Below are 23,919 nucleotides of genomic sequence, written 5' to 3'. Positions count from 1 at the left end.
AATAAATTGTATGACAAATGTTACAGGACAATCTTGGAAAAGTCAAACAAACCACATAACCTACATTCCCCCACCCCCCGCCTTTTTTTTTTAATAGACGGGGTTTCACCATGTTGGTCAGGCTGGTCTTGAACTCCCGACCTCAGGTGATCTGCCCGCCATGGTCTCCAAAGTGCTTGGATTACAGGCGTGAGCCACCACATCCGGCCCTTACATTTCCCATTTTTACTAAATTTTTAATTTTAAGAAAGAGACAGGATAGGAAGAGATTAGAAATCTGATTTCATATCAGATCCTAATGAAAAGGCTTAAATTTTAACTAAGACAGCAAATAGCAGTTTTTTTTTATTATTTAATTAGCACGTAAGTGGAAAGAGTTCATTAGCTTCACAACAGGCACAATCAACAGTTAGGTAAAGCACTTTATTGTTGCAAAGCTTTAGAATATTGGTCTTGCATATTCTTGGCCTCTATGGCTGCTTTATTAAAACTTAAAAATCTTCCTTGCTTCTTCTAAAGTTTTCGCATTTGTGGGAGGCTTCCTTGGGCTGCCAGGCTGCAGAAACTTCTTCACCGTGGGCAGGTTGCTGATTCTGGTTTTCAGGGCCTGTAATTCACAAAGCATAGCCTCAGAGTGAAGCCAAGGGCTGACATCATCGTTAACACCACCCAGGGAATCTGAGCCCTCCTGCCAAAGACCAACTGAGTCCCCTCCATCAGCACCAGTATGGAGGCAGAAACAGACACCCAGTGAGAAATGAAGACAAGAACAAGAACAGGTAGCTCGCTAGCATTTTCCCCAAAGATGTCTTTAAGATTTTATTCAGTTCAGTCATGCTTATCTTAGCCCTTACATATTAATCCTGTAGATTTGCGGCTCTTGTGTAAGACAAGAAAAAACAATGTGCCTGTGAGATATCAACACAGATCAGTCTCTAAGCAGAAGTAAAAAAACGGAGAAAGGAGTTGGAAAGGAAAATAGTACAGAAAATGTTAAAGACAAACCATGGGACCGCTTTTTCCCACTGAGAGACACAGTGTGCAGGGCAGTGTGTTGAGAGGACCGTGAAGAGAGGAACACAGCGTCCGACAGCATGAGCCAGAACCCAGGAAGGAACCAGATGGAAAGGGCCCTGCTCAGACACACTCAGTGTGGGAACACAAGGACACTCCTGACATAAAGGGCATCACAGAGAACTCAGGGACAGACTACAGAGGAAGGGGGAGGAAGATGCTGGGCCCTGGGTCCTTTCTGTGATAAAAGGCAAAATACTCTTCATGGGGTAGCATGCCCCACAGATTTCCCTGCTATAACAAGAGTTTTTTCATGCTTCAAAATTGGGGCCAGGAAACTCATTTTGGAGACCTGGGAGCACTGAAGGCCTAAAAAAGGCTGGGGTCAGAAGATGGCCAGTCCAGAGGCCCAGATACTAGATTCTGAGATGGGAGATGTGGGGCTGCCTCTCTGGGTGGTGAAATGGGTCACCTGCAGCAGAGGGAAGCTGGAGATAAGGCTGGGGTCAAGCTCTTCCACGTAGCAGAGAAGTTCCACCAGCTGAATGTCAGCCCGGCTCAGCTTGTTGCCCACAAGGTAGTCTTGTCCATGGCTCTTTAAGACCTGGAGATTTTGAGGAATCAGATCAGGAACACATGCACAATCAGGCCGGGTCCCTGCTTCTCCCTGAGTCTTTCCAGCCTGACATTCCCACCTGTGTTGCCTAACTGGGTGACATAAAGGTCCAGGCCTTTGTTTATGTTCCCTGATTGAGGGACGGAGCAAGAATGTGGCTCTGCTCACTCCTTGGTTGGAGCCCAGGCTCCCATTTTCTCTTCTCATTCCACATCACTGTGGCATCCACACCACCCACCCAGCCTGCCTCTTCCACATGCGCCAGTGGTTAGCACCTGCTACAACATGTTCTATCTGCCCCACGCCCTCCAGCACGCAGTCCTGACATCCAGGATGTGGTTCTACACTCTGCTCTCTCCCTCTCCAGTCTCCCTTGGGCAGCAACTCCACCTTCATGACAGCTCTCTTCCCCCAGGAGTAGGCTATTTCAGAGTCTTCGCTTCTCCATATGTTCCATAGACTCAACAGCAACCCCTAGTGTGATTAAGAGCTTTCCACAGCCCACGTTCTACTCACAAACATACAATTTTGTTGAATAGAGAATTCTGTATTGGGGTCTAGTAAATTGAAATTTTGCTGGAAAATTATAACTTGGGTATAAGTGGTATCAATTGTTCTGCCAAGTTTATTTTCATAAAATGCCTTGTCTGCTTTCCTCATTTCCTGCTCTGTATCCCTGGGATCTGAAGTAAACCTGGGTGAACTTGAATTCATCATCTTCCTTGCAACATCAGCTCTGACTATTAACCTGCACTATTATAATCTGCAAGCTGAAGCACCTAGGAATGAACTACGCTGATGTCTGCAACTTACTTTAAAATGCGTTTAAGGCTGGGTGCAGTGGCTCATGCCTGTAATCTCAGCACTTTGGGAGGCTGAGGGGGGCGGATCATGAGGTCAGGAGTTCGAGACCAACCTGACCAACCTGGTGAAATCCAGTCTCTACTAAAAATACAAAAATTAGCTGAGTGTGGTGGGCGCACCTGTAATCCCAGCTACTTAGGAGGCTGAGGCAGGAGAGTCACTTGAACCCAGGAGGCAAATGTTGCAGTGAGCTGAGATTGTGCCACTGCACTACAGCCTGGGTGACAGAGAAAGACTCCATCTCAAAAAAAAAAAATGCATTTAAAAAAATTTTCCTCTGGGCGGGCACGGTGGCTCACACCTGTAATCCCAGCACTTTGGGAGGCCAAGGTGGGAGGATCACCTGAGGTCGGGAGTTTGAGACCAGTCTGACCAAAATGGAGAAAACCTGTCTCTACTAAAAATACAAAAATTAGCCAGGTGTGCTGGTGCATGCCTGTAATCCCAACTACTCAGAAGACTGAGACAGGAGAATCGCTTGAACCTGGGAAGCAGAGGTTGCCGTGAGCGAAGATGGCACCATTGTACTCCAGCCTGGGGAACAAGAGCAAAACTCCTTCTCAAAAAAACAAAAAACAAAAAGCTAAAAACTTCCTCTGCATCCCACAATCATTCTCTTTTTAAGAAATACTCATCTCTGAAACACTACCATATTCTGTGGTTGGGAAATTGGTCTCCTGTCTTCCTACACAAGGTGCCAGAATACTTTCTGGCGGATTGCTTTCCTCACGTTCATCTTCAAAGTCTGTGTTCTGTAGACTCAACAGCAACCCCTCGTGCGGTTCGAGCCTTCCACAGCCCATGTTCTACTGACGAAGATAAAAGTGTTGAATAGAAAGTTCTATATTGGGGTCTAGTAAATTGAAATTTTGCTGGAAAATTTGTAACTTGGGGATAAGTGGTATCATTGTTCCTCCAAGTTTATTTTCATAAAATGCCTTGAGAGTCAGAGTGCGGCATTGGTGTTCAGGAAGTCTCACAGGAATGCCCAACCACTATTTTTCTACCGTCCTCTAAACTCAATGCCCCAAAATTCTGAAGAGCTCCACTTACTTTTTCAAAGGCAGGGAAATAGCGATTTTTTGTTTTCTCTTTGATCACGGCAATCTTGGCATCTTTTTCCTCAGGTCGGCATAAGGGCAAAAGAAGGATCATTTCATACAAATCTGCCATACCTTCTGTATACATATCAATCCTGAAAGACAAAAACAACAAAAGGGTTAAATGCCTCTTGCTTTAGATGTTATAGGTATGTAAAAACCTGAGAGAATAGAGTCTCAGGTGATGGCAAAGTAATTCACCTCCATTGGGTGCTGTTTATATTCTAGAGATTATGCTCTGATTTTTGCATGTATATTGGCCTTCCTTCTTTCCTTCTTCCCTTCCCTCCTTGCTTCCTTGCTTGCTTCCTTCCTTCCTTCCTTCCCTCCCTCCCTCCCTTCTTTCTTTTTTTCTTTCTTTCTCTCTCCCCTTCTCTCTCTCTCTCGGAGTCTCCCTCTTTTGCCCAGTCTAGAGTGAAGCTGCGAGATCTTGGCTCACTGCAACCTCCATCTCCAGGGTTCAAGCGATTCTCCTGTCTCAGCCTCCTGAGTAGCTGAGCATGCCCAGCTAATTTTTGTGTTTTTAGTAGAGATGGGGTTTCACCATGTTGGCCAGGGTGGTCTCGAATTCCTGACCTCAGGTGATCCACCTGCTTTGGCCTCCCAAAGTGCTGGGATTATAGACATGAGCCACCACGCCTGGCCGACATTTATTTCTTAAAACCTCCTATTGAGGTAGATAGATCTCTAAAATTGTTCTTATGCACATGACCAAATATAGGTACAAACAGCATCAGTAACCTGTCTACAGTCACAGTCATAAGAGAAATTGGTGGAATCACTGCCATTAACCATTGATGCTGTGCCGGGGTTTTCCAAGTCTATTGTGGTTTGTTCTGTGCATAAACCTAGTGTAAGTCAAATGGCCAAAGACCTGCCTCCTGAGTAATCCTAAGAGAGTCCCCAGCACAGCCGTCTCAGCCATGTTCCTCGCCCTCTCTCATCATTTTACACCCAGGCCCACTTCTATGCCCAGTGTTAGCAGTTTTTCCAGTTACTCCCGTGAAACGTGATTCCACAGCCCTCTCGGTGTGCTGTTGCCCGGCTCTGGTCATGTGTGCCTTACCTGACATCCAACCTAAAAGATCGTCTTCCTTGGTGAAATTCTTTATACAGTCACAACCAGGACATATTTTAGAGGAACTTTTTTTTTCTTTTATGTTAACTGGGTTTTCCACAGTACTTTTAAAAACAACAGTTTTATTAACACAGTCACATATTATAGTTGTCACCCACTAAATTATACTATTCAGTGACTTTTAGTGCATTTACAGAATTCTGCAAATATCATTGCACTCTAATTCTAGAATATTTTTATCTAATTCTAGAATCTTTTTATCATCCTGATAAGGACATCTGTACTCATTGAGTATTCATTTTCCCCAAACCCCAAATAGCTTCAGGCAACCACTAATCTACTTTCTGCCTCTATGGGTTTGAATATTCTAGACATTTCATACACACAATCCTACAATATGTGGCCTTCTGTGTCTAATTTATTTTACATAACATGTCCTTAAGGCTCAACTCTTTTCATGACTAAATATTGTTCCATTGTGTGGCTAAGGCACATTTTGTTCCTCCATTTATTGGTTCATGGAGATTTGGGCTATTTCTACTTTCTGAATACCATGAAAGTTGCTGTTATTTGCACTGTACATTTATGTACAAGATTTGGTATGGAAGTATTTTGATTCTTTTGGTGATATACCTAGTAGAGGAATTGCTGGGTCATTGGTAACTCTACATTAAACTTTTTGAAGAACTGCTAATAGTTTCACATAGGATGTTATTTGGAATCTGGCAGCCCTATTAAAACAGCAAGGAAACCCCGTGGCTTTGCTGGTTTTCAATAAATCTGGCTGCCTTGGCCTTAAATCAATGTGTCAAGGTAACCCCATAGTTCTGGGTGCCAGGCTCTACTAGCCCTGCTCAAGTTGACCAGTCCATATAATGGGCTGGTAATTTGGGTTCCTGGTCATCATTCTTGGAATTACTGGGACCTGAGATTCAGCCCCTTTGCAGCCTTTCATCCCAAGTCCTTCATCTACAGACTCCCAAACAGTCTATGCTTGTCCTAAGCTGTTGACCGAAGTCCAGCCTCTGAAGGCCTGAGCACCTGGAATCATGATTTCCATCCTCCTCAGTTCACGGTTCATCTGTGTTTGGAGATCACCATCAGGTGCTGGATCCATGGACTGCATCCTCATCTAGAATCACATTGGCTTGAACCCACCCCATGTTCACTGTTCCCTCATCTCCATGGGACTCTGCAGTACGGCACCTCAGCGTACACACCCAAGGCCCAGCCTGCTGCTGGTCATGATGCCCCTGCCATGGTCCCACCCACTCAAGGAAGGACCTAAATCACTCTGTGCTCTCTGTTGATGGAAAAACAGAAAATAAACCGTACAGGGCTCTCTCCTTTATGTCTTTCCCATAGAGGTCGTATTTGTTGGCGATGTAGTTGAGGATGGCTCTGGTCTGCACCAGCTTCATCCCATCAATCTCAACCATTGGCACTTGCTGGAACATCAAATACCCATCTTTAGAAAGAAAGGAAAAAAAAGCATGAAATTTCTGTGAATCCCACTCTTTCAGGATGAAAAGATGATGGTTGAAATGACTGAGGTGATAAAAATGAAATTATTGCCTGTTAACCTCCAAAATGAAATAGCATTTTGATTTTAGCTTCCTGTAGTTCTTTTTCTTATCAGATTTCTTTTATCTTTTAGCCTGTTTTTTCATTTATGGTTTTATTCCCTGTTCAGATACCTAGTAGGTCCCTTGTATTTTTCTTGTGTTGATTTATATTCATGATATTTTAGGAAAAAATTGAGACAGGTTACAACGGGAGTACCAGGGAGATGTCATTTAAAATGAGAACTTCCCAGGCTAAGTCTCATGGTGTTCATGACTTCTAAGATAGGTTCTGAAACGTGATTTTATGTAGCAATCCCTTTCTGTGCTCTTCAAAACCTATGACATTACTACAATATTACCTTGTCACATGACCCATGAAAGAAAACAACTCAAGGTAATGGCCATATCTATTTCTATTCTTTTCATCTTATTCATGCTCTTGTGTGTCCTTGGATGGGGAGGGCTGTGTGGGATCCCGAGCTGATGACTGCAGCTCATTCATGGTGCCTATAGCATGAAAACAAGGAAAGGGCTTTCTCAGAGCACTGGAGGTGCTTCCTCTAGCAAATACTCTGAGAGTTCTGGCCCTTTAGCTGGAGAGAGTTACCAGACCTGTTCAGGGAGCCACATTCCTTCCGTTTAAACCTCTTTCTCCCTCTCCACCACCCCAGCTACCACCCTACACACATAGGCATTGCCTGGTGCTAAAATCTTCAACTGTACCTTCTCTACTAGATACCCTCATCAGAGGCACTTAGAGACTTGATCTTACCATTTCTTAACTTTTCCAAATCTTCTGCAGATTTTAGAAATTTCTCTTCAAACTGGAAACAGAAACGGTAAATGGGTTCTTGTTAGTCCATTCCATAGCACTGTAGACTTGTGACCTTGAATGGCCCCCATCTGGTACATAATTTGGAGAACATAAGATTTCTGAGTTTGGCAAGGTACACAGAAGAAGCTGGTCATGGCCGCTTGGAAATTTAGATTAAATCCCTCAAGAAAAGGGCATAGGTCAGAACATAAAACTGTTCAGTCTTTTTTTTTTTTTTTTTTTTTTTTTTTTTTTTTTTTTTTTTGAGATAGAGTCTCACTCTGCCGCCCAGGCTTGAGGACAGTGGTGGGATCACGACTCATTGCAGCTTTGATCTACCAGGCCCAAGAGGCCCTCCCACCTCAGCCACCTGATTAGCTGGGACTACAGGCATGCACCACCACACCCAGCTAATTTTTTATTTTTATTTTGTAGTGATGAGGGTCTCGCTATGTTGCCTAGGCTCATTTTGAACTCCTGGGTTCAAGCAATCCTCCCCCATTGGCCTCCCAGAGTGCTGGGATTAAGGGTGTGAGCCACTGCTCCTGGCCTGCTTCATCTTTTAGTTCACTTCACCTTCCCACGATCTCACAATTGTCCATGATTAGGGAGGGAACGTCGCTGGAGAAAAGGCACTGAGCCGCAGAGCTGACGTCTGGGTGACAGTGAGACAGGGCATCCGTTTGTACAAAGATAACAAAGGCTGGAACCCTCCTTTCTGCTGCCACTGGCACTTAATAGGTACACAACAAAATAACCTTTGACTGAATATACTCAATCTTGAACTGGAAGCTTGTTACAAAATCCACTCCCTCCCTGCTCTCATTGCGGTTTATATAGTTTATGTTTAATGACACTTAGTTTCTTATGTATTTACCATTTTATTGTATAAAATTTCTCTTCGTTTCAATCATCTAGCTGAAATAATTACCAACCCAAGCCAGTCTTTCATTTGTATGCCCAGCTTTTCTCCTCCTCTGGTCATAATATGAAACAAATCTGAGGTATCGTATTATCGCATCCTAAATACTTCAGTGTGTATCTCTGAAACTTAACAACTATGTTAAAACTAACAGAAATATCATACCTAAAATCACAAACAAAATCACACTAAAAAATTTAACAGTAATTCTTTAATATTATCTAATATTCAATCAATTCAGGTTTCTAATTGTTATGTGTCATAAATTATATTTTACACTTTGTTTAAATCCTAATACAAATAAGTTCCACTCGTTGTGATTAGTTTATGATTCCTTTAAAAATATATTTTAGAGAGGGTGTGGTGGCTCATGCCTGTAATCCCAGCATTTTGGGAGGCTGAAGCAGATGGATCACAAGGTCAGGAGTTCAAGACCAGCCTGGCCAAGATGGTGAAACCCTGTCTGTACTAAAAATATAAAAATTAGCTGGGTGTGATGGCGGACACCTATAGTCCCAGCTATCTGGGAGTCTGAGGCAGAGAACTGCTTGAATCTGGGAGGTGGAGGTTGTAGTGAGCTGAAATGCACCACTGCACTCCAGCCTGGGCCACAGAGCCAGACTGTGTCTCAAATATACATACATACGTATGATTCAACAACGGGAGAGTCTTCCTTCCTCACAGCAGGATTGTTTCCACCTGTGACTTTTGTCTGAGCTAGACAGGTCCAACACCAATGTGACTTCACATATATGTGTTTGTGTGTGTATATATATATATATGTATATACATATATAAATATACATAAACAAATATACATATATACATATATGTATATTTATGTGCACATAAACATATATACATCATATATGTATATATATTTTTAAATTGCTCATGTGTTTTCATGTGCTTTTTGATGGACAGATTTTTAAAATTTCACTTGGTAAAATTTGTCCATTTAAAAAAAAATAACCGGGGATGTTTTTATTTAAGGCCAAAGTACTCACAGGTCATCAAGTATGGAAGTCTCTGCCTTGCTAAAATATTTTGATATAATCAATTACGTATAACTTAAGATGACTTAACTCGGAACGTACCTCCACTCCAGCTGCAGCCAAGAGCCACCGGATGGGCTCCATTCTGCCCCGTGCATTGAAGTAGTGAAGCTTGGGCTTCCCCGCCATGGTATCAGTCCTTGGTTTCTTTAAAATGAATGAACAAGCACATGAATGGATGAATGAATGAGTCTAGAGAAGCAAAATGAACTCTAGTATGTATGAGTCAACAAGGAGTGTCTTCCTTTCTCACAGCACAATTGTCTCCACCTGTGAGTTCTGTCTGCGCTAGACAGGTCCGACACCAATGTGACTTCACAGGGTCCCTCCGAGATTCTAAGGCTTTCTTATATAAGACCTTTGTTTTTATTTATTTATTTTTATGTTGGTAATTATCCCAGGCACTACTGACTTGCGTTATGTTCCAACCTACGTGGTGACATCACGTGCCTTATAAAAACTATATGTTCTACTGATATCTCTAGCTTTCCCCTCAAGACTTCCCAAATTACAGAGCTAGAAGGGATCTAGCTAGTCCTTCCTCCAGATTTGTGATGAATATGTTGAACCCCCAAAGAGAGTATGTGCAATTTGCCAACAAGCTAGTTATGACAAAGTCTGGATTAGAACCTAGGTCTTCTGACTTCTGTTTCTTCCTGTTATGTCTTATTATTGAATATACAGCATGCAGAAGTTATCATTTTCATTTCCCCCAGCCCTCAGACTGTGAGCTCCCGGGAAGCAGAGAAGTTGTCACAGTCTTTAGGCGCAGTGCAGTGCATTGTTTAAAGTTCAGCCCGGGCTGGATTTCGCAAGAGCAATCCTTTGTTTGTTTGTTTGTTTGTTTTTGCATTTGCCTCATAGGGCTCACTATTTTAGAATACAGTAGTGTAGGGTAATTAAAAAAACAAACTAGGGCTGGCCATGGTGGCTCACACCTATAAGCCCAGCACTTCAAAAGGCTGAGAAGGGCTGATTGCTTGAGCTCAGGAGTTCAGAACCAGCCTAGGCAATTAAATAAAGTCTCTATTAAAAAAAAAAAAATTAGCTGGGTTTGGTGTTCCACACCTGTAGTCCCAGGTACTCGGGAGGCTGAGACAGGAAGATTGCTTTAGCCCAAGATGTTAAGGCTGCATTGACCATGGTCACACCACTGCACTCCAGCCTGGGTGACAGAATGAGACTGTCGCAAAACAAACAAACAAAAAGCACACAAGAAAACCAAGCTAGAATGATGACAGTGAAATAATCAATCCTGATTATGAAACCCAGCAATCTGCTATTTAAAAAGAATTATCAAAGCAACCAAACTCTCTGCATAGTAGTAATATGACTATGCAAAAAAAATTTTTTTTAATTGGCTAAGTGCTTTGGCAGGGTAGCCCAGGATAATACTTAATTTGGCAAAGAGAAAGAATTTGCAGTTAGAAGGAATCTGCATATTCTGCAGGACAGAGAATATGATAGCTGAAGAGGGGGTGTTATTGTTCTTAGATCCACTTGCCTTACTACCCTAAAATTCCTATACATTTAGCTTCACATGCAATTTTGAGACTTTAAACCCTGCTCACCCTTTGGTCCCAGATATATTGAACATGAAGGAGGAGGAGGAAGAAGAGGCAGGAGAGGAAAAAGAGGGGGAGGAAGAAGGAGGGCAAAGAGAAGGAGGGAAGAAGGAGAAGAAGGAGGAAAAATAGGATGCTTCTTGGTGCTCAATCGCAAAGTCACTTACAAGAGCAATAAACTACTCTCCGTAAAAATCAATGATGGAAGTGTAAATTTAGATCCTAATTGGTAAGCATGAATGACTGGTTTCCCATTTGGAAGCGCCGGTTCTAGAGGAATAAAACCCTCCAGATTTTTTTTTTCATGGATTAAGTCATGTTTCCAAATGTGTGACACTGCCAACTGTAAATCGAGTGTAATCGTGTGTTGACTCCTCTATGAATCACACAAATATATCCTTTTTAATAAATGGCTTTACCATAAGCAAGCTTCTGCATGCGGCCTGGCACCAATGTAGTTGTATTTTCAGAGTGTCTACAACGATATCACTCTAACTTTTCTCATATTATCAAATTCGTTGCTCTTGTTTTGCTCTTATATGGTTGAATATTATTTTTCTTTACGGACATGTCCTTCAGGAACTAACAATACTTAAATTGTCTCCTGAGCACACAGAAAAGCATCAAGAACATAAAGTACTCACACAAAGTCACTCATGTAAAATTGTTTTTCTTAGTGAAGTAGACATGAGAACATTTATGAAGATTTTTTAAGGCCAGTACTAACCTAATCAGTCCAGCGGGTCTCTGTTCAGCTCCTCAAGGCCACCCCTGATGTGTTGTTAGCTGCTTTAATACTATGCCAACTCCTGCCTTCTGAAGGCGGTGGAGTCTAATTGGGAATGGCCACTCCCACACCTCTTTAGTCTCCAGAGTTCCATGCTCTGCTAGGAAGAAAATGATAGCAATTCATTTCAAGGCTATTCATAAGTACACAGAAAGAAGAGTTCAGATCTATCTGGCTGCCTCAGAAGGTCACTGGGGACCAGTATCCTTTGAACACTGCTTAAGGAGGATCTCGTGAAATAAGCTGCTGATTTATGACAGAGGAGAAAACATCGTGGGAAGAGGAGGAGAGTGTCACAGGAGGGTGGTGTCAGGAAAGGGGACTTGATCAAGAGAATAGGGAGATTGCCTTCTAAATTGATTTTAAAAGACTAAATTATAAATAATATCACCAAGTTTTATAGGACCAAAGAATCTGGCTGAGTTGTCCTTGCCCTGGGCAGACAAAAGACTTCAGCTGTGTTTCCTGAGTTCATTTGCGTTTCTAGTCCAAGGCTCCACATGCTGTTTCTTCAGTTAGGAGCAATTCTTTCTCCCCTGCTTCCAGGCATCCTATGCTTCTTCTATCACGCCACTCTTTCTACATTCCGAGTGTTATGTCTGCTCTCCCCCTGTTAACTGTGAGCTCCTTGAGACAGGGCTGCCAAGTCTCCATGGCTAACCACAGTGCTTAGCACATAGAAAGGGCTTAATAGATGTATATGTAATTTCTAGTTCTCTAATGGAAATTGCCTAACATACATAAATATAGGAAGAACACTACAAAGCTTTGATGAACCCATCACCTTGCTTCAACAATTATCAGCAATATTTGAAGCAAATCTCAGACTAAGGTTTTTTTCCCTCCGTAATCTAATGCATATCTTTTAGACTTTTGTGGGGGGAATTATTTATATAAGAAAAAAATTGCAAAACGAGTACAAGTTTCCCAAATACCCTTCACCCAGTTCCTCTAGTGTTAGCATCTTACATTGTGACATGGTAAAATCCCCATAAAACTGCATACCTCAACCATCCCTCGGCTTTCTGTTGAAACTGCCTCTGTAACCCCTAATGTGACAGGCAAGCAGTCCAAACCCATGCCATCTTGGCCCCTGCGACTTGTAATAAGTAATTAAGGTCTGTAATTTCAACGCTACCCAGACAACGTGTAAACTAATCTTGACTTTTGTGAACCATTTAAGTAACAATCGGAGTGACAAAAGTCCCCTGGCCCTTGGAATGTCTGGAGCCCCTCACCCTCATCTCCGCCCAGGAGGTGATTTACAGAATCCACTAGCCCTAGGAATGTCTGGAGCCCCTTACCCCAATCCCTGCTCCTCACCTCACCCCTGAGGTGGTTTTACGGGTATAAAAGGTCTTGACACCCTCCTTTTGGGGCCATGGGTTGGAGAGATGCGAGTTCTCCATGGCCGCCTGCAATAAAGACCCTGCAATTAGGCATGCTTTTGTCTTGGTGTTGACTTTCTATGCTCGATTCAGTACAACATTTTGGAGGTTCCACCGAGATTTATCTTCGTCCATCACCAGACAAAAGCCGTCTCAGAGTCTCGCCTGGGCGGCTTCTTGGCCTTTTGGCTGAGGTCAAGTGTAGTAACAAGTTGTCGTGGATACGAAAACTTGGCAATGACCATTTCAAACTATGATTCCAATGTTGGGTAGTTTCCAGAAATGTTAGGGTCCGGTTGAGAGAGAAAGCCAGAAAATGACTCTGAAGGAGGCGTCTCTCTGATATTTTTAGAAACATATGCCAAGATATGTGCAAACAACAGCCTGGTTTAATCACTTCTGCCTGTTGTGTTGAAAATTCAGCTTGTTTTTTCATATTACGACTGGGAACTAAAAATTACAAATTCATCTCAACAAAGTATTCCAAAGAGAGTGTTTATCTCAATTTATCCCCCTCCCAGTACATGATTCTACTTTGAAAATGTACCATTTTAAATTTTTTAATCATTAAGTTGCTATCTCTATCAAGGCCAACTCCCAGATGGCTTTATGTTGAGATTCACTGTCTGAGCTCTCCCACACCAGATGTGAAACATCACAGAGAGAAACTGTCTCTCCTTAGAACAAAATATTTAGAATCATACAGGGTGAAAGAGATCTATCAACCCTAAAGGAATGAATTAGTGGAGATTAGGAGTACCCACCCCTGGATTCACAATATCTGTGTTGAAAAAAAAAGAAAAGAAAAGAGCAAGCTAAAAAGAAAAACATCTTGGCTGAGAAAATATAAGCAGATGTAATTTTTAATCCAAGCTGCTCATTCTTAGTATTTTGAAATGTTGTTTCCTTAACTAGAACCTTGACCCCTAAATTGCATGCACAGCATTAGCAGTTTGGTACTGGGACTTGCTGATAATTCAATTTCTTTTTTTTTTTTTTTTTTTTTGAGATGGAGTCTCGCTCTGTCACCAGGCTAGAGTGCAGTGGTATGATCTCAGCTCACTGCAACCTCTACCTCCCAAGTTCAATCGATTCTTCTGCCTCAGTCTCTCAAGTAACTGAGACTACAGTCATGCACAACCATGCCCAGCTAATTTTTGTATTTTTAGTAGAGACGGGGTTTCACCATGTTGACCAGGATGGTCTTGATCTCTTGACTTCGAGATCCGCCTGCCTCGGCCTCCCAAAGTGCTGGGATTACAGGCATGAGCCACCGTACCTGGCCGATAATTTAATTTTAAAAGCAAATGAAACCTTTAAAAAACCACACTCAAAATGGAAACTTTACTTCTTTAACTTTTTTACTATTTAGCTATTATCAAGTATATAGCGTGTATAATATACCTAGTGAGAATAAAGATTAGATGTATAAATTAGTTTCAGCTTTTTTTTTCACCATTTGGAAAAAATAAGATACTCCAGAAAAATTCAACTTTCCCTCCCACTGAGTCACCAAAGCAGGGCGGGGGTAGGGGTTGACTAGAATGTGTCTTCTTGTCTCTGCTGACCTCTAATGCGCAGGAACAGTGTTTTCGTTTTTTTATTATTTTAAAATTTTATTTATTTTGATATAGAGTCTCACTCTGTTGCCACGTCTGGAGTGAAGTGGTGTGATCTTGACTCACTGCAACCTCTGCCTCCCAGGTTCAAGCCATTCTCCTGCCTTAGCCTCCTGAGTAGCTAGGACTACAAGCACCCACCACTACACCTGACTAATTTTTGTGTTTTTAGTAGAGACGAGGTTTCACTATACTGGCAAGGCTGATCTTGAACTCCTGACCTCGATTAATTCGCCCACCTCGGCCTCTCAAAGTTCTGGAATTACAGGTATAAGCCATCATGCTCAGCCAGGAACAATGTTTTTAAAAGAAGTAAAGAAAACAAGTAAAATGCAAGAAGGAAAAAACAGAAGTACCTGCTCTTTGTAGAATGAATATGTAATATGCTAAACGTGTTTTAATTAAAAATGAATTTTTATACCATCAAAACTAACTTTTTGAATGGCGATAGAAATATACTGTATTCTCTCAAGCAAAACGTTGCTATAATTGCAAAAATAATAACCACATTTTGCTTGGAAGCAACTGGCGTAAAAGATCTCATCCCAAATTTGCAAATTGGGAACTGGTCAAATCAGAGCTGAATTAATGGCAGGCCAGGAAGAGATGCTAGTTGAAGAAGGCATTGGGTTGCATTATAAGTGTTGTTCACATCTAGTTCTCCGGAGCCACTATTGGAGAGGGGTATGGGCCCAAGAACAAGGCCATCCCTGCCAGGGGTGCTCAAGATCTCATTGTCAAGAGATAGCCAAGGGCCAAACATGCAGCTAGGAAGGTTGAGCAAGCAGATGAATCATGTGGCAGGCAGTATCTACATGACGTGGAGAGTACTAATGTCTTCATTTTACAGATGAGGCTCACACAGATAAAGATTTGCTTAGTCATCCATCTCATAAGTGACACAGCCAGATCTCACGTCTTTCCAATGCCGAAGTCCATGCTTTCTTTACTATGTTGTATATTTCTCCCCCAGAGTAAAAGGGAAGAAGTAAATTGTGATCTGGGGCTTGAAGAGAACATGAACAAAGGACACCTCTCCCGGAAGTGAGTAAGGGTCTCAAATCTGAAGCAGACAGAGATAGGGGTAAGGATCCTGTGGTAGAGACAGCAAACGGGATGGAAGATGATAGAACATTCTCACACCTGGAGAGGACCCAAGACTGTGTTTGGAAAGATGAGTGATAACACAAGTCAGTGTTGCAAACTTTAATGGATACATGAGTCACCTGGGGATCTTGCCAAAATGCAGGTGCAGATTCAGTAGGGCTGAGGTGGGACCTAAGAATGCATTTCTAACAAGTTCCGAGGTGCCACCCATGCTGCTGGTCCAGGGCCACACTGGGAGTAATGAGTGTAAACCGTGTAAGACAAATGGGTAGTTCAGACACAAGGGCTCTCAGCAGGTGAAGCCCTCCACACCAGGTGGGGGACAGAAGGCGCCTGTGGACAGCAGCTGAGGAATCACAGGGATCAGTGCTTCAGACACAAAGGCCTGCAGAATGCCTGTGATTTTCTATTGGTGTTAGAGTTCAACTGTAGATCCTACTGGTTTACTTGACAAAAGACATACAGTGGTACCTTTGACCAGAATTGTTGACCTGGTAGTGTTCTCTCTTTTTTATTAGCTGAAATGTTTTAAAATTTTTAATTGTGGTTAAACTAGTCATGAGACTGCAGAGTATTTATCTACTTGTAGGCATTTGTGTTAAAGGATGGAGAGGCTCTCACTCTGCCTCTTCTTCTCCAGAGTAAAGGAACTCGTTCCTCACAATTCCACTTTTCAAAGCTTCATTCTTTTTGAATTACAAGGAGCAGGACTGTGGGACCAGACTTAGAGGGGCTGGTAAGAAGCAAATCCCAACTGGACCAGGCCTGAGCATGTATTCAGGAGGAGGGAGGCTTTCCTGCCCAGGACCAGCAATGAGGCTTCTGTTGAATCTACCTTTGCTCCTGATTTGAAGGCCTCCGACATCCTATTTGATGACTTGGAGGCAGATACTGTCTTTAGGGCTGCCAGCAAAAGTCTCTGCTCCTCCCTTCTAGGTCTGGAAGGAAAGAGGAAGAACTGCAATTTATTGAAGGTCTGCTGTGTGCCAGGCATCGTGTCTAATCCATCACTTGATTCACGCATGCATGGACGCACACACGCAGAAACACACGCACACACACGAGCGCTCATGTTGAAGAAAGAGTCAGAAAGCAGCCTCTGGTTTTTTATTTCTGTTGAACTTATTTCATTTGTGGGAATCAATGTCTTTCTTTAGAGTCTGCAGATAAACCAGACTCTTCAAGGCCTTCTTGTCTTTCTTGATGTGGATGCCCTAATCAAACTGGAGATGATTTTGGAAATTGCTCAGGGACGTTATTATCTTTCACATGGGAAAGGCTTTGCAATTTCATTCCCTAGAAGGGACTGGAGAGCTGCCCCCACCCCTCTGCCCGTGCTTCACCAGAGGTATCGCCACTGTGCGTATGGCCTATTGCCTGATTCAATGAGCTCTAGCTTCCCTTCCGTCCTGGGGCTCCCCTGTCTGTATGTTTTATACTTCACAGGACACTTTTCATTCCATAGAGTTACTCTCTATGATACCTTCTGAGAGGAAATGTAACTAAATTATAGTTTTAAATTCACCCACGAAGACCTGAAAAGAAAAACAACAAAATGAACTAGATTATTAGATCCTTTTACAATTGTAAAGGGAAATGGGGGCATTTAGAATTCTGGGAAACAGCAGCTACTTCTAAGTATACGTTACAGCTCTGTGAACAGGTGATAAGGCTTAAGTAACACTTGAGAAGTCTCCACACTCCCCTCCCGTTTGTACTGGCATCTTCGTTATGCACAGTCTAGTGACAATGCAGATTCTTCCCTGACTTTTCTCTGCTGGGGTGACAACAGGCACCTGGAGCCAGGCAGACCTGTGCTCAACCTCCTTTCAAGCACTTACTGGCTCTTTGATTGTGGAAATTCCTTAACATCTCTGGGACCCACCTTATAAGGTAGTTGTGAAGATTAAGTAAGAGGTGAAAGCTGCTTATCGAAAACCTAGGCACAGAGCAGGCCGCCAGTAAGTAGGCTTATTGTTTCATTAACAGAGGAAGAGGCAGTGGAAAGAGAATTTGAGAATCCATACTGAGGAGTGGAAATGGAAAGTGTGGAAAAGATAAACATCAAAATCAAAATTTTTAATTAGAATTCTTTTCATATATATTTTCAAAAAATTTAAATGAGATCACTTAAAAATAGCTAGCATCTCGAAATTTAATTTGTGAAAGTTAATTAATTCTTACTAGATTTTAAAATTTTTATTCATTTATTTAAATCCTTTGCATGAAAAGAAATTCAACTTTTGTATATTTGGAATACAATTAGATTTTCTTTTTTTTTTTTTTTTTTTTTTTTTTTGAGATGGAGTTTTGCTCTTGTTGTCCAGGCTAGAGTGCAAAGGCACAATCTCAGCTCACTGCAACTTCTGCCTCCTGGGTTCAAGTGATTCTCTTGCCTCAGCCTCCTGAGTAGCTGAGATTGCAGGTGACTGCCAACATGCCCAGCTAATTTTTGCATTTTTAGTAGAGAGGGAGTTTCTCCATGTTGGTCAGGCTGGTCTCGATCTCCTGATCTCAGGTGATCCACTCGCCTCGGCCTCTCAAAGTACTGGCATTACAGGCTTGAGCCACCACGCCCAGCCTCAATTAGATCTTTAATCCTTTAGATGATCACTATAAATAGAACCCAAATTATGCAAAAATCACATAATTAATGATTTTTGCTGAAGAGAATAAATTTTATGGAATTAAAAAAAGAGACAACGAATGTATTAATTTGGTTAACAAATATTTTTAAAATAAAAAAAGGTAACCTAAGTTTCAAAAATGAAATATAATAAAGATTTTTATACTTAAAAGAAAATAGTAAGTAGGGATGAAAGAGGTATGTGGGTCGCCTCCACAGCTCCTGGAATGGCTACCGTCTGAGAACTTTCGAAGTCTGGCCAAGAAGCCAACCTGAGTCCACCTGGCAGGTCCTGAGGGTGCTGTGAGGGAGAATGGGGCCACACACGCAGATCCACCACCTGGGGACTCTTGAAGTTATCCATCACCACTACCTGGAAAGCAAACTGCTCCTTTGGCCCCTTTCTGGGCCGCTGGCCTGGTGGTCCTGGCTGGTTAGAACGCTCTCACCTGGGCTGGGCCAAGCAGGGAGATCCTTGCAGGCCTGGATTCTTGAATGTTATCAGAGACTGTGCTGGGAAACAAGGTGAAATACTCTCTCCAGCTGGCATCTGGATCTTTCTAAAGTCTTGTGCTTTACAGATGAGATCGGGCACGTTCAGGGTGGTATGGCCGTAGACAAAGTCTTGTGCTTTACAAATATGTGCTCTTGCCTCTGGAAGAGGAAGCTGCCTGGGGCCTGACACGAGTAGGCCTGGCTTCTTGCCCTGGTCCTGGTCATGTCTCTGGGAACCTAGGTCCCCAGCTTCTCAGGACCTCAATTTCCTCACCTGTACAAACTAGAATGATCATATGTCTCTTAGAGGGTTATTGAAAGGATTAAACCATATAATGAGTATAGAGTATCTGGAAGAGAGACTGGTCTGCAGAAAGTGCCCAACATATGTTACTTTTTTCCATGACATTTGTCTAAAGCAATCTCTGTGTGGTGTAATTTCAGCATGAAGGACCCTTTATTTCTGATACAACCATACCTATTTCCTGATACCTGAAATTCCTCTCAGAAAGGACAAAGCTATTTTTAAAAAAATTAATTAAATATGAGGTAGAACAAATTGTTCAGAGAGGTTCCATAAATCTGAGAACTAATCGTGAAAGGGAAAAGCATTGCAGTTAAAGACGCCAGAAAGAACAGACTCCCAGATAGCATCTCAGGCAAAGATGGCCACATCCTGCTGGGCCGTTGAGCCCAGGGACTGTGTTTCAGCTCTGCAGATTTTGAAACACAAAGGGACAAAGTGCTTCTGGGGGTAACACAAAAGGAATCTTACTTTTATTAAAAACACCCAAAGCAGCCTTAAAGAGGTATACAATTCTATCACATGCCACAACATGGAGGAACCTTGAAAACAAGCAAAGTGAAATAAGACAAGCACAAATATTGTATGATCCCGCTTACACAAGCTACCTACCATAGGCAAATTCAAGGATATCACTAGAATGGTGGTCCCCACCAGGGGTTGTGGGGAGGAGAAAATGGAGCCATTGTTTAATGGGTACAGAGTTTCAATTTGATGTGATGAAAAAGTTCTGGAGCTGGAAGGGAACAGTGGTGATAATTGCACAATAATGTCAATGTACTTAATGCCACTTACTGTACACTTGAAAATGGTTAAAATGGCAAATTTTATGTTATGTATATTTTACCACAATCACATACATACATACACACTAGACATATACAAATAGCGGTATCAGTTGTTTAATAAAAAGAACATAATTGTCCAGAGAATAAGAAGTGCACTTGACGACTGGCCAACACCCAGCCAAACCTTGAGAAAACTCGACAAGTGAGGCTGTGGTAAGCATGGAATCCAAACTAGGAAAGTGGCAGCATGCTGAGGGTGGCTTTTGACTCATGAAATTATAAACTTGGGGCTCACCATCAGCCCTGCAAGAGCAAATTCCCAGCCTTTCACAGATTGGCAGAGACAAGAAATGGTATCATGCGTAAGTCCTGGGTGTAAACCCGGAGGCTGCTCCAGCTTCCCCAAGGGCTCAGATGATTGATACCTTGGCCCTCTGCAACCCTTCCAGGACACACAAGCTCTGTGGTAGGAGCCCAGAATAGTCATCATGTGTAAGTGCTAGAACAGTTTGCAAATTCCAGCCCTTTAGCCCCTTTTCTTTGCATACTGCTGTATGAAACTGTTAATTGAATTATAGCTTACTTTTGCATTAAATCCTGTTTTCTTGAGATCATACCTCAGAGTACTTAACTGATCTAGGAGCCTCTGAAATTTTCTCCACAGCACCTTGGTGACATGGTTTAGAGGTGTGTCCCCACCAAATTTCATGTTGAATCATAATCTCCATTGTTGGCGGTGGGGCCTGGTGGAAGATGATTGGATGATTGGATCATGGGAGTGGATTTCTCATGAATGATCTAGCACTATCCCTTGGTGCTGTCCTCACCATGGTAAGGGAATTCTCGAGAGATCTGGTCGTTTAAAGGTGTGTGGCACCTCCCCCCTCCCTTTCTTGTTCCTGCTCTGGCCATGTGAGGTGGACCCCCTTCATCTTCTGCCATGATTGTAAGTTTCCTGAGGCCTCCTCAGATGGCAGAAGCCGAGCAGATGCCATCATGCTTCCCATACAGTGTGCAGATAGGAATATGAGCCTATTAAGCCTCTTTTCTTTATAAATTACTCCAGTATCAGGTATTTCTTTATAGCAATGTGAGAATGGACTAATCCACTGGGTGAACTCTCTTTGGCTGTTGCTGTCTGTGATGCCTTATTTTATTCACTGGTGAGAGATGGAGCTACAGTGTTAGAAGGGAAATTCTGCTGGACCTTCCTGATTCAGAAAGAAAAAGCCACAAGAAGAGGGCCCAAGAGCACTGTCTTGACGTTTCGGGCTCAGGCCACTGCTACTGTGCAGAGGCAAAATAGACTGTGACCAGAAGTTCAGTGACTGCCTGGGGCCGGGGGTGGGAGCAGCAGTTGACAAGAACAAAGACACTTTGGTGGGGGTGAGGAGACTTTTCCAAAACTAGAGTGAGGTGATGGTTGCAGAAATATGTACATTTACTAAAAATCATTAAACATTGTATAATAAATAAATAAATTATACCTCAAAAATGCTGTTTAATCAGGCGTGGTGGCTCATGCCTGTAATCCCAGCACTTTGGGAGGCTGAGGTAGGTGGATCCCTTGAGCCTAGGAGGTTGAGACCAGCCTGGGCAACCTAGGGAGGCCCTGTCTCTACAAATAAAAAATAACATTAGCCAGGCATGATGGCGCATGCCTGTGGTCCCAGCTACTTGGGAGTTTGAGGTGGGAGGATTACATGAGCCGGGAAGGCTAAGGTTGCAGTGAGCCATGCTCGAGACACTGCACTCCAGCCTGGGCAACAGAACAAGATCCCATCTCAAAAAAAAAAAAAAAAAAAAAAAAAAAGAAAGAAAGAAAAATAAAAAGAAATGTAACATTTTTAAAAACAAAAGAAAGATTGAGCTATAAACTTAAGATGTGTCCCCTTTAGTGTATGTTTGTTTTACTTTGATGAAAAGGTTTATCAGAAAAATGCCTAAGTTCCAAATTTGTTATAATTTGAAAGAAAAAAAGTTATATTCCTTGCAAGGTTTTGTTTTGTTTTGTTTTGAGACACGGTCTTGCTCTGTTGTCCAGGCTGGAAAGCAATGGCATGATCACAGTTCACTGTAACCTCCATGTCTCTATCTCAGGCTCAAGCAATCTTCCCGCCTTAGCCTCCCAAGTAGCCAGGATTACAGGCACACGCCACCATGCCTGGCTAATTTTTGTAATTTTTGACAAAAATCAAAGACCAAAGAGACAGGGTTTCACCGTGTTTCCCAGGCTGGTCTCAGACTCCTGAATTCAAGCAATTCTCTGGCCTCAGGCCTCCCAAAGTGCTGGGATTACAGGAAATGAGTTTAGGGAAAAAACAGATATACAATAACACATAGCATTAAAACGGCTGCAATGGCCAAGCACAGTGGCTCACACCTGTAATCCCAGCACTTTGGAAGGCTGAAACAGGTGGATCACTTAAAGTCAGGAGTTCGAGACCAGCCTGGCCAACATCGTGAAACCTTGTCTTTACTAAAAATACAAAAATTAGCCAGGCATGGTGGTGCATACCTATAATCCCACCTACTCAGGAGACTGAGGCAGGAAAATTGCTTGAACCCAGGAGGCAGAGGTTGCAGTGAGCTGAGATCACGCCACTGCACTCCAGCCTGGGCAACAGAGAGAGACTCCATCTCAAAAAAAGAAAACAAACAAACAAAAACCAAGGCTGCAAGAACTCTGAGTGAAAGAACGTTTTCAAACTTGCCACCCCTTAGAAACAGGAGAGACCTATTTCTTACCGATTTCAAGTCTTCCAAGCTGAACAGCCGGCTACTGTCAGATACATTTTAAAACCGTGAGTCCTGACTTCTGGATCCAGGCCCTGGCTCAGCCACTCATTAACTTATGATCTTAGGCCAATTTTCCTTCCTCCTCTTGGTCCAATTTTTCCCTTCCCTAAATCCAGGACGTGATCCCCATTTGTGACAGTATACTGTAGGGTGGTGGCTCATGGGGTAAGGCTCTCGCTGAGCCTCACTTTCCTAACTGGAAACTGGGGAGACAGTAGACCTTTGTCGTCTGTCTCCCCTCTTTTCCCCTCCTCTTCCTCTGTTAATACCAGCCCCACTCTTTTTTTTTTTTTCAAGGACTAGACACCAAAAGATATGAGAGTGAAATTAATAGTGTGACTCCACAAAGTACAGTAACGATTTAAGCAAACATAGTGTGGGAACAATTGACATTTTCTTTCTTTTTTTTTTTTTTTTTTTTAGAAAGAAAAGAAAAAAGAAAAAAAAAAAGAAAGACAAAAAAAGAATAAAAAATAAAAATAATAAAAAATAATTAAAAAAAAAGAGAATGAAGGAGAGGAAGAAAGAGGAAGAGGAAGAAGGAGAGAGAACAGGAGTGTTGTTTTATTGCCCAGGCTAGAATGCAGTCTAAAAATGGGTATTAAAAACCTCTTTTATGCCAATAAGTGTGCTTAATAATGGAGACAGGAAAAAAATGAGGGAAGAAAATAACAAACAAGCAGCCAACCAATATTTCATTTAAACCTGTAAGTAGGTGTGATGTGGTACTGATAAGAGTGTATATTTTGTGTATTTAAAGTGCAGAGTTCTATAAATGTTTAAGTTTACTCGTTCTGGATCTGAGTTCAAGTCCTGGATAAAGAGTCCAGCCCCACTCTTTCGAGAAACTTCTCCTTTCTTCCACGTGGTTGCTTTTGGCTGCATCAGGACCTCCATGGCAGTAGCAGGGGCACCAAGAAGAGGGTGAGCCAATAACAGAACCAGAAAAGGACCTGAGGCCAACACAGATGTCAGAATGAGAGATGAGCCATCCTGACCGTCTGAATGTCCCTGAATTCACACTAATCTTTTCGAATGTGTGTGTATGTAAACCCCCTTCTTTGCTTGAAAGTAATAATTACAACTTCCCTCTGACCTCTTACGCTCCTGATAAAGAAAAATCAAAGACCAAAATCAAAGCCACACTTCTTTCTCTCAATTTTGCTCAGGGCTGGCAGTCCAATGGAAGCAGATCGTCTCTGGTTTGGTCTTACCCTCTCCCTCTAGCCCTGTGCCAAGAAACTCATGCAGCAATCACACATTTAAAGTTTAGAGAAGGGTCTAAAGGGAAGAGTAATTACCAACATCAAGGGGTCATTATGGAGGCCACTGCTCAGGTTTGAAATCTTTTTACACTGATGTCCAAACATGACAAAGATAGACTTTAATTGAAACAGGAGAGATTTATAGCCA

At 42.4% G+C, this 23,919-nt stretch overlaps 1 protein-coding gene across 1 annotated transcript; it reads right to left on the bottom strand.

Moving 5' to 3' along the window:
- Positions 1-458: 458 nt before the first annotated feature.
- Positions 459-11,367, bottom strand: LOC101049145 (glutathione S-transferase A3). Its single transcript, XM_039467539.2, has 7 exons — positions 11,321-11,367; positions 9,071-9,175; positions 7,010-7,061; positions 6,008-6,140; positions 3,548-3,689; positions 1,487-1,618; positions 459-607 (listed from the first exon to the last, which is right to left on the bottom strand). The coding sequence occupies exons 2-7, from the start codon at positions 9,155-9,157 to the stop codon at positions 485-487; spliced, it is 669 nt and encodes a 222-aa protein (XP_039323473.2). The 5' UTR covers positions 9,158-9,175; positions 11,321-11,367; the 3' UTR covers positions 459-484.
- Positions 11,368-23,919: the final 12,552 nt, after the last annotated feature.

The sequence above is a fragment of the Saimiri boliviensis genome, chromosome 4 (genome assembly GCF_048565385.1).
Source record: "Saimiri boliviensis isolate mSaiBol1 chromosome 4, mSaiBol1.pri, whole genome shotgun sequence".
In the NCBI taxonomy this organism is placed as follows: domain Eukaryota; kingdom Metazoa; phylum Chordata; class Mammalia; order Primates; family Cebidae; genus Saimiri; species Saimiri boliviensis.
This window is presented reverse-complemented; position numbering and strand designations above follow the sequence as displayed.

Excerpts from the sequence above, each read along its gene's own strand:
- LOC101049145 (XM_039467539.2), bottom strand. The coding sequence starts at position 9,157 with ATGGCGGGGAAGCCCAAGCTTCACTACTTCAATGCACGGGGCAGAATG. Across the intron at positions 6,141-7,009 it reads TTTGGAAAAGTTAAGAAATG|ATGGGTATTTGATGTTCCAG; the intron begins GTAAGATCAAGT and ends TTCTTTCTAAAG. Across the intron at positions 3,690-6,007 it reads GACATAAAGGAGAGAGCCCT|GATTGATATGTATACAGAAG; the intron begins GTACGGTTTATT and ends TTTGTCTTTCAG.